Source organism: Malus sylvestris, chromosome 14, assembly GCF_916048215.2.
Source record: "Malus sylvestris chromosome 14, drMalSylv7.2, whole genome shotgun sequence".
Lineage (NCBI taxonomy): Eukaryota > Viridiplantae > Streptophyta > Magnoliopsida > Rosales > Rosaceae > Malus > Malus sylvestris.
Window position 1 is genome coordinate 18,026,207 of NC_062273.1, and position 11,954 is coordinate 18,038,160.

Here is an 11,954-nt window from a genome sequence, read left to right on the forward strand (position 1 = left end):
AAGTGTTTTTTCTACTAGTGCTAGTAGTTGTAGTGGTGGTTGTGGTGGTGGCGGCAATGGCGGTGGCGGTGGCGATGAATTATGGTGGTGGTAATTACGGCGGTGGAGTAAGGTTAGTGTTTGTACTAGTAGGTGGTGGTAGTCGCTTTGTTCTTTTATGGATAATGTGTTTTGAAAAAATAAATAATGTCATTTTCAAAAAACTTAATAGTAACGGTTGCTCTCCAATGGATAGTGTATTACAAAAATTAGAAATATTCATTAAAAGCTTTACTCTGCTTTTATGGTAGCAATTTTTAAAAGCAACTTACATGCTACTTTTACCAACTGTTTTTGCTTTTGGTAATAAAAAAATACCAAACAAATTGCTTCATGGTCCTGGTTGTTTTACTGTGTAATCGAATAACCTGCGAGCTTATCCTAATTAGTTGATTCCTAACCGGGATTCTGACTCATCTGAGAAGTTTATTACTGTTGGTGGGATCTAATCTTAGGGAAGCCATTTTTATCCAAACTAGAGATCGTTTCTTGAACTTGACACCAGTGTTGCCTCAAGTCGATTCATTTTATGGCAGGAAGATGAGGGGATAAAAAGACAAGTAGGTATGCTTTGGATATTTAGATGCATAAACTTGGAATTCACTGTGTAAAATGGGCTAGTTAGCTTCCCGATTACTTTTGGGTTTCCAGATTGTACCAAAATGTTGAGATGTTATATCAAATAAGCAACTGCTCCAAAGTCAATATCAACAACCACGAGCTGGTAGCCCAGTAGCAAATGACGGATTACAAGACTTCTTTAAAACTAAAAATTGGAGGTCTTGGGTTCGAAACCCACTGCTGGTTTGAAAGTCAGACTTATGGTCAGGAAAGGCTAAAATGCTTCTGTGAGTCTTTTCGGATTCCGGAAGATTGGAGCCACTATTTGTCACTTTTTTATTTTTTTATTTTTTTATATTTTTAAAAAGGTCGATATCAACCATTGAATATTGTGATTTTGTTATATGCTTTCTGACGATGAACAATCATTATTATTCAGTTGCTATTAGCATTAATCGGTCAGTGGCTTTACCTAGATGTATCATTCTAGTTTCTGAATGCAAAACCTGCTTTTATGCAAACACTTAGACGTTTCTTTCAATTATTTTTTCGTAACAGCAAATGAAGAAGTTTTCATTAGTTGGGCAGCAACAGAAGGATGCAAAGCCAATTGACAGGATTGCTTTTTGTGTTGATAAGATTCTTAGGCAGAGGTCTTTCTCGTACGGATGACTCCTTTTTCTTTCCTTCCCACCTTCCATTTTTATGGGTGACAAACCGACAATTATTGAGGTCGTAAAATGTTTTTCTGATTTTCTTTTCATACAATGTGCTATTTTTGCTATTCTACTTCTGTGCTTCATGTCGTTAGTAAACAGAATGCAGGAACGCAATTGCCAAACAGCGATACGACACGATACGACACAGCGATCCGGCTATTGTCTAAATATTAGGATACGATACGTCTTCTACACAGAGCTCTCTCTCTCTGCCCCTCCCACTCTCTCCCCCTCCTCTGGTTAGATCATTTCATCATTAAGGTGCTTTTGTTGCGTATTCAAAATGTCAGATTCGCATATCAAAAGCGTATCGACGACGTATCCAGATGTCCACTGGTCAACGGATACGTTCAGATACGTATCCGGAGCGTATCGGCACGTATCGTATCCCAGACCGTATCTGATACGGGATACGCTCTTAAGTTGGCGTGTCCGTGCGTCATAGCACTCAACCATGAAACTTGAATCCAAAGTACACAATGACAAAACAGGAAGAGAAAAACAAATGGGGAAAAAGTGATTTTGAACTAACCATCGTTGCTGCTGTGACCGGGAGCTGGAGCGGGAGACATGGGTTTGGCCTGAACAGCAGAGATGGAAATGCCAAAAATGACGACGACAATAGCCGCAACTACAAAAGGATTAGGAGAGAGCCTGGGAATGGCCATTGTTGTTGCCTCTTTCGGAGTCCTTGCCTGGAATGCTTCCAGAGAGGTTTCCTCAGATCGAGAGAGAGAGAGAGAGTCCGGAAGAACTCGAAAGAATAAAAGGGTTGTGAGACTAAGCCGGTAATGCCGTAACCTAGCGTGGGGTGACCATTTTCAACCCTTGGCTTAAAATAAAAAAATTTTAGCCCAGAAAATTTAGGTTTTAACCTAGAAACAGTTTTTCTGCTCGAATCATTCTGGCCTAAAATTTTAGCATGAGATTATTAAAGAATGAACTTAGGCTAATTTTTCTTAAATTAACTTTAAAAAAAATTAAAAATTATGTAGACTATCGTAATTTAATTTTATGAACATTTTAATCTAAAAATAAATCATTAAATCGACACATGAAACTCACCAAACTTTCAACTTTCAACAATCGTTCAACTTTCAACAAACTTTCAACTTTCACCAATCGTTCAACGTTCACCAAACTTTCAACTTTTACCAATCTTTCAACTTTCATCAATCATCCTCTATATAAACACAGGTTGAATATCAGTTGATCACACAATCTTCCAACCTTCAATCATCCTCTAAATCCACCAATCTTTCAACTTTCAAAGTGTTTTTGTTTCCTAAAGTCCTTAATATCTCATCAATGGGTGATAGAAGAAGACGTAGCAGGGCAATGCAGATGACACAATACCAAGCATGCCTTGACATTGAGGATATAGAAATGATCAATGCAGAAGTTGAACTTGCAAACTCGCTTATGCAATATGAGCACTATGCTGAATCTAGCCATCGTGGTTTTGTCACGGGGCGTTCATTTGTGCAACGTGATAGAGAAGAGTGTCATGACCGAATGATGAAAGATCATTTCATCAAGCGTTCGAGATTTCTTGCTCATGATTTTCAAAGGTGGTTTCGGATGAAGAGAAAGCTTTTTGATAGCATCTTGAATGCAGTTGTCAATCATGACCACTACTTTGCAAGGAAGATATATGTCATCGGCCGACAAAGTCTATCACCTCATCAGAAGCTCACTTCTGCATTTCGGATTTTAGCTAATGGGTGCTCTGCAGACTCAACTGACGAGTATTGTCAACTTGTGGATAATACTGCTATTGAGAACCTGAAGCACTTCTGTCAGGCAATTCAAGCCATATATGGAGCCACATATCTCCGCAAACTAAATCGTGAAGACTTGAAGAGGCTTTTACGTAAGGCAGACAAAAGAGGCTTCCCTGACATGATAGGAAGTTTCGATTGTATGCATTGAGAGTGGAAGAATTGGCCTACTGCTTATTAACCCTAAGATCAATATTGCAGAAGAAGAAATGAAAATTATCAAAAGAAGAAGAAGATAACTTGTATTTCTCAGTAAAAGCAATCACAATACAAGAGAGGGAAAATCTCTTTTTATACATTCCGCTTAGCTTATACTATAAGCCTCTAATGATGTGGCACAAGAGTACATGTCATCTATATCCAATATCCTCCCTTAATCGTAACTAGGATTTCCTAGTTTAAGATTGGTACAATGTTTGATGAAGTCAGGACCATTTAATCCTTTAGTTAACACATCTACCACTTGATCCTTTGTGGAAATGTACTGGACTTGAAGATCTCATTTTTGAACTCTTTCTCGAACAAAATGAAGATCGGTTTCAATGTGTTTAATCCTGGAATGTTGAACAGGATTGAGACTTAAGGCAATAGCAGACCGATTATCCCAATGTAAAAGAGGGGGCTAATGTAAAACCACACCCATATCCTTCAATATCAACCGAATCCAACAAATATTAGCTGCGGCATGAGCTAAAGCCTTGTATTCAGACTAATGTCTCTGTGTAATCCAACCCTTTTTCTTGACTGAAACCATGTGCAACCAACCTAGCTTTATGTCTAGAGATAGAACCATCAGGATTTCTCTTTAGTTTATATACCCATTTACAACCAACAATATTTTTATCTGGAGGTAAGGGAAGCTTGTTGCCAATGAGGAATTTGAGAAGCCACCCTGAAATTAGAAGGCTCAGAGGCATCTGTAATATCAACAACAACGGTAAATCCTCCAGAAAAATGAGTACAATCATGTAATTCCAAAGTTTGAACTTGAGGACAAACTACTGCAAGTGCAGTGTAATCCTTTCTAGTGATGGTTCTAGTTTTAAGCCTTGTTTGAATACCCGGAAGAGCATCAGCTAGTACTGAAGTAGTAGATACTGAAGAAGTGGAAAGTGACAGACATGCAACATAGAGGGAGTGGAAAGAGTAGCATTTAAACTAGAAGTAGCTAGATCGAGATTAGGATCCTGTACATGATTGGACACACTAGAGTCTTGGGAATAACCGCTAGCCGTTGATGCATTTGAAACTAAATTCTCAAACAAGAATAAATCTTGATTAGGATGTGAAGCCATCAGATTAACCACAACAGGTCTTAGAGGTACAGTGGAAGATGAAACAGAATTTGACGGTGTATATGTTGGAGAAGAATGACTAATATAAAAAGGAAAACAACCTTCATCATGTATAACATGTCGTGAGATTACTATTTTATCTGTAATGGGATTATAACATAGTGCCCCTTTGTAACCAAAACAATAACCCAAGAAAACACATTGACTTTACCTAGGTTCAAGCTTGTGTGCATTATAAGACCTGATATAAGGGTAAATAGCATAACCAAACACTTTCATGGAAGACAAATCAGGTTTCTTATCAAACAGTTTTCCAAATGGTGATTGCATCCTCAAAGTTCTAGCTGGCATTCTATTAATCAAGAAAACAGCATGTGCAACTGCATGGTACCAGAACTTAAGTGGTAGTTTGGCAGCATTTAACATAGTCAGTGCATTTTCAACAATATGCATGTGTTTCCTTTCCACCAAACCATTTTGTTGAGGTGTATAAGGACATGAAATAAAATGCAATATCCCATGAGTAGCAAGATAATCCTTGAAAGTATTACTTAAGAATTCACCACCACCATCAAATTGTAATACCTTTATTTTTGTATTAAACTGATTGTCTACATAAGCACATAATCTTACAAAAGCACCAAAAACTTCAGATTTATTCATTAATGGAAACACCCATGCAAATCTTGTTGCTTCATCTACAAAAGACACATAGTATTTGAATCCCTCAATTGAAACAACTGGTGAAGGACCCTACATGTCAGCATGAACTTTATGAAAAGGAATATCAACTCTATCTAACTTCTCTGAAAAAGACAGTTTACTCATTTTGCCACTCAGACATTGTGAACAAACATGAGCATTGACATCACTAGAGACAGACACATTAGAATCCCTAAGCATAGCTTCCAAAATCTCATTTGAAGGATGACCAAACCTATGATGCCACAAAGAAGTCTTGACAGCTTTTCCCATGAATGCAGCAGTAATAGAATCACCTTGAGAAAGTAAAGTTGGAAACACATGTACAAGAATCTTAAACAACTCATTTTGGCTACTCTTTCCTTTGTAAAGTATCACCCCTGTTACCTTGTCCTGCACAAATAATTGGAAATCATCACAGATAAACCAACTATTGTTATCTTTGCACAATTGTTTCACAGAGAGAAGATTGACTGTTAACATCGGAACATGCAAAATATTTCAAAGATAAAACATGTGAGAAAGGGATTGTAATGTGTCGTGACCAATATTTTGAACAGTCAAGCCTTGACCACTACCAACAATGATTTGTTTATCACCATCATAAGGAACTGCATAATTTAAGAGTGTGATATTAGGGCTCATATGATGAGAAGCACCTGTATCCACTATCCAAGACTCACACTTAGCAGAAGGTTGTGCAGTGAAAACAATCATAGGAGAAGAAACAGAAGACCCTTGAACTTCAAAAAAATCTGGAAAACTTGTAGATGACTAACCTTGATGTAGAAATGAAGGAGCAATGCCACTAAAATACTCTGGAGGAGGAGAAAAACCTTGAAATCCAACATTACCAGGAAAGGAAACATAAGACATAGAATTAGATGCATAATTGAGAGGAAAAATCTTGAGAAACATAATTAGCACTGAGTGAAGCAGGAGATGGCGCTCCTTGTTAGGCATAATTGCCATGATGCCTGCAATCAACAGCAATATGTCCCTTTTTACCACAAATTTGACATTCTTGAACCACTTGAGTATTATCAGATCTATATAGACAAGTAATTGCAGTATGACCTTTCCTCAAACAAATCTGACATTCAGGAATGATCTCTTGTCTATTAGATGTGTTGCCAGACCAAAAGTTGCCATTTCGAGAACTATTAAACTTGGATTTATAACCACCAGAACCCTTGCCTCTATATCCATTGTTATGACCAAAAGATCGATTCCCTTGCCCATTGTAAGTATTCTATCCTTAACCACCAAAATTGTTCTGTCCTTGTCCATTAAACTGATTTCCAGGAGACTGAAAACCAGAAAAAGAAGAAGAGTTATTTTGTGAAAAACCTGGAGCTTGAGAGAAGCCCATATTAGATAGTCTAGGAGCAACAAACCCAAAACCTAAATTTTGGGGAAATAGAGCAGAAGAAACAGACCCACTTGAGATTGGAGAAGATGCAGAAGCAGTAGACACATCAGGAGATACAGATAAACCAGCATTGGTATACATAGCAGCCATACTATGAACAAGAGATTGCATCCTAGTTTCAAGATTTGTTCTATGCCCCTAACAATTGAGCTTGAAATTCTTTCAAAGTAATAAGTGTGTCTTGGGCAAGAATAACAGTTCGAATTATATCAAACTCAGCTGGTAACCCTGTCAAAGCTGCTATAACAACATCATGATCTGTGATCTTTTCACCAGCGGCAGTAAGTTTATCTTTAATAACCTTCACCGTAACAAGTATTTATCCACACTATCACCACCTTTCTAAATGGTATGTAACTCTGCCTTTAAGTGATTAACACTAGCACTTGAAACAAACATATAGCGATCTTGCAAAGTAGTCCAAGCTTCATAAGAAGTCTTACACCCAACATGTTTAATAACATCATCATTGAGTGTAGCAATGAGAAGACTAAGCAAAGCCATATCTGTCTTAACCCAAGTTTTATAAGTAGTACTGATTTCTTGAGTAACCCCCATCTCAGAATTAAGCACATATTTAGGAGGACACACAGATTCACCAGTGAAATGATAAAAAAGATCATATCCACGAAGCATAGAGCAAAACTGAAAGTTCCACTTAATGAAATTATCGTCATTCAATTTGATTGTTAACATCCCTAAAAGATTCTCAAGCTTCACTGATTCAGGCATGATTCCACAACAACAATTTCAATCAAGAATCACAGCCACAATCCAAGAAGATATAATCAGAAAAATCACCGACTTAGGCGAAAAACCCAGATGTAAAAACTCAAAATTCGAGTCCAAAAATTCACAAATTAGAACAATCAATGAACAATACTAGATGAACAACTGGTTATTTAATTCATTACAGAAATCATGTAAATTGGCATCGGCCTTCAAGAATGCTTCAATAGTACACAATCTAAAATGATCTAATCAATCAAGCTGTCTGGGCAACAACCTTGAATTCAGATAAGCTACTACTATAATCTTGAAAAAAGAAACAAGATCCAGGAAAAAAATTCCCAAAATTTTCAATTTACTAGAAAACTGAAGACGAGGAGAGAAACCACCAAACCTCAAAGAAGAACACAGCGGAAATAGAACTTCAACAAGAACCCATTGTGCAAGCAGACTGGCTCTTTGATACCATATTAACCCTAAGATCAATATTGCAAAAGAAAAATGAAAATTATCAGAAGAATAAGATAACTTGTTTTTCTCAATGAAAGCAATCATAATACAAGAGAGGGAAAAACCCATTTTATACATTCTGTTTACAACCGCTTAGCTTATACTATAAGCCTCTAATGATGTGGCACATGATGATGTGGCACAAGTGTACATGTCATCTATATCCAATACTGATTAGGCTGGCCAATTCAAGGGTCGTTATAACAAGCCAACCATCGTGCTCGAGGCTGTGGCGTAAGACACATGGATTTGGCATGCATGCTTCGGATCTCTTGGATAAACAATGATATCAACGTTCTTTGGTCTTCACCTCTGTTCGATGATGTTGTCAATGGATGGGCACCAGAATTTCAGTACAAGGTAAGTATGAGCTAGGTTAGTACCTAACTGATGGTATTTATCCTAGTTGGTCTACCTTCGTCAAAAGTTTTTCTCATCTCAATAGTGCAAAGAAGAAATTATTTTCGTAAAAGCAAGAGTCTTACAGGAAGGATGTGGAAAGAGCATTCAGAATCCTATAAGCTCGATGGGCCATTGTTAAAGGGCCTGCACAACTTTGGCATACCAAATACCTCCATTCAATCATGATGACGTGCATAATTTGCACAACATGATTGTGGAAGATGAGTACATAGATATTGAAGAAAATTCAGACGAAGATGTGGATGATGACCAACCAACACATGCGAGAGCTATTGCAAGAGATGTTGAATATGTCGCTGAAACCATATATGAGACCCGACAGGATAAGGTCACATTGAGTGAGTATATGAGACGTTTAAATAGAATTCAAGCTCCTCAAGGTCATCACACACTCTGCAAGGATTTGGTTGATCATGTATGGCACCGAGAAGGTGAACGTTGATGATGTTGGTTGAGCATTTATGTAATAATTTTAAGTGTATTATGTTGGTATTTTCTAACACTAAATTTAAGTGTCTTCTTGTGTAAAGTATTTTGTGTAGTACGTTGGATAAATTATTGAATGGAGGTTGAATTATTGAAGGCATCTATTCTGCATCAAATTGTGGAATAAGTACAATAATTATTGAAGACATCTAGATTAATAGAAACAATAATTAATACACATGACAATTAATAAAGTACATAAACTTAATACAAACGACAATTAATAAACTACCTAAACTTAATACAATTGATAATTCATACACTACATAAACTTAATAATCATATCCACCATCTTGACTTGGTGGTTGACTTGTTGGTGGAGTTGATGGTGGACTTGGGATATAGGGTTGAGATGATTCATCATCTTGAAATATACTCATTGTGGCATACTTTCGCAAAATTTCCTTTTGCTTATCACGTAAGAACTTCTTCCTCTTTGGAGTGTATTTGTTGAGGTCCTCCATCATGAAATTAATTTCAAACCTATCTTGCTCCCTATCCCCTTCTTCCTTCATTTGCAAACGTATTCAGGCCGCTTCTTCTTGGTGAGCACTATGGGTTTCGCTCAATTTTGCAATTCCGGTAGCAATGTGTCCACTTATTGGATCTTGGGACTTCCCTTTTCTCTTTGGTTCATTTTGCTTATCTCTTCCCGATGGCCTTACAAAAGAAGTTGGGGTCATTTGTTCGACACCTTCATTGACACCTTCATTGAAATCATTTGGGGGCGGGCTTCACTATGAAATAATCTTCCTCATTGTTGGTATGCATCGGTTCCCGACCTTGGACAATCCTTGAGGACGTTCCAAGCATGATGCAACTTAAAAGCTTGATTTTTTGGTGTAGTTCTTGTTTTGTAAATTGTCATTGCTTTGTCACCCTATGCATCAAATACGTAAAAATAATTAGTTGAAAAATACTACTATGTACATGATAAATAAAATATCAACAAAGAAATTCACAATTTCTGAGAAGCTCATTCCACTGGGCATGTCAACTGTGGCTCTCTCCAAGCTTCCTTTCCACAAAATGCATACTTTGTTGATAATCTTCCACTGATCATAAACACCACCAGCTTCCCTTCAATCGGCGTTGGAGAACGATTTTACCCTATAAAACCTTTCTATTTTGATTCGTTCCGACGGCACCATCTTCACTAATAGAAATCCATGCCAAACATAAAGCAATATCTTCGTCAAAGGTCCAATTACAACCTCTAACATGCTGTTTTGCCATCTTGAAAATTTTGGAAATGAGAAGAAATGGTAGAAAGAAAAATTGGAAGAATTGTAGGAGAAAGTGAGTTTTGTGTGGATGTTTGAACAAATACATAGGTATTTATAGAGTTTTTAGGTGAATTTTGAGTTAAATAATTTTTTTAAATTATTTTAGCCGTTAGATTTAAATTTGGACCATTAGATTTTTTTTTTTACCGTTAGATTTGATTATATTCGATCTAAGCCGTTGGATTCAATAATTATATAAATATAATTAAAAAAATTGAACGTGGACCATTGGATTAGCCAAAGGCCCTTTTGAAATTAGTCGTTGGATCGAAAACAGTAGCCCAACGGCTACTGACATGATGTGACAGCCAGGGGACACGCCCACGTGGATAGGGTTCCGCTGGGCTGGCATCTAGCGCGTTGGGGCGAGTCGGGTTGGCGTTTGGGCTTCACAGCCCGTGGTACACTCTCATCGGCTAGGGTCCACTCCAATTTGTGGCCTAAACTTGGGCCGGTATTTGGTCCCGAGATGAGTTTTAGGTTTTAGGTTAGTTTTAGGCCATGGGTTGGGTTGGATTTTTGGGGGAGGGGGGAAGGGGAATTATAGGTTTTAGCCCAGGGTTAGAGTGGGTTTAAGGAGAAAAAGGTGAAATATGCCTCATAATAGGCTAGTAATAATGTGGTTCAAATTAGCCTTTGGCAAGTATCGAACCTAAGACATCTCACTTACAAGTGAAGAGGAATACCACTAAACCATAATATTAATACTAAGTGATCTTTAGACAAACCCTCAATCTGGGAAATCCTTAGAACCTTTGGCCCTTTAGTATTCTACTTAAGAATTGGAGTAAAAAATTACTTTTTCAAAAAACTTGATATAAGTCTTATTTTGTGACTTACTATTAGATTGTGTCCACTTTGTTGAGTTAGGTTTCTTAACTGATTATCCAGACTAACTTTTATTTACCATTTTATCAAATTGTGAAATGTTATTCCTTATTTATAACTTTATCTTTTACTCAATTTCAAGATTAAATATTTTTTCTACTTTTTGCTACTCCTGATTCATATTTCAATTTGTTCTTCTACCTTAAATGTGTTAACTACCTCAACTATGAGTCGAACCACAATTTCATACCTCATTTTTTAAATATTGCAATGTCATACCTCAACTTACGAATTCATTGCAATGTTAGACCTCCGTTAAAAAATTTGTCAATTTGTCTGTTAATTGTTGATATGGCAGATAGAAGATCGATCCACCAACTAGATTAAAAAATTAATTAAATATTTAAAAAGTTAAAATTCTCTCCCAATTCAATTCTCTCTCTCCCTTCTCCCAATCCATTCCAGGCATCATCTCTTTTCCCAAAACCATCATTTCCTTCCTTCTCCTCCTCCATCCCTACCTTCATCCCATGCTCTCCTCCCTTCCTCATCCACCACACTCCACTCTAATCTTTGCCGCCTCCACCACATTCCCTTCCACTTCAGTGTACGAATCAGACACCGTCGAAGCCGACTGTGTTAAGATTAAACCCAAACTGGATGACGAGGACAATGACTCCGATTGTGTTGTAATTAAGAATGAATTAGAAGACATCGACGCCAACAAAAAAAAATTCTCCGTCAAAGGTTAGTTTCCGTTGCCATGATTCTCTGGTTCTTGTCTTTCGCTCGAATGGAGTTCCATACCATCCAAAATCGGTGAAACTAAAATTCAATAGGAAAACTCATTTTCTTGAACAACCAGTATCTGTTAAAGTCCCACATCAGTGGTGGGAAAGGAAACCAAGGGGTTTAAATATGATTACTCCATTCTAACTAATATTGAGGCATTTTGTGGTAAAACCCCACACTTGACGGATTGGACAAGTGGTAAAGTTAGGGATAGTATCGGTGTCATTAGAGTGGGGCGGCCCGACAATCTAAAAATTCTAACATGGTATCTAGAGCACAGGTTCGAATCTGAATCTAAGCGTTGTGAATTCGCGAAGCAGAGAAAAGGGAAAATCAACAAAATACCCTAATCTCTGAAGGTTCAGTCTCAG

At 37.3% G+C, this 11,954-nt stretch overlaps 1 protein-coding gene across 1 annotated transcript; it reads left to right on the forward strand.

The window, feature by feature from the left end:
- The first annotated feature begins 2,627 nt into the window (after positions 1 to 2,627).
- On the forward strand, positions 2,628 to 3,251 carry LOC126599073 (uncharacterized). The gene has a single exon (XM_050265432.1). The coding sequence runs from the start codon at positions 2,628 to 2,630 to the stop codon at positions 3,249 to 3,251; it is 624 nt and encodes a 207-aa protein (XP_050121389.1).
- Positions 3,252 to 11,954: the final 8,703 nt, after the last annotated feature.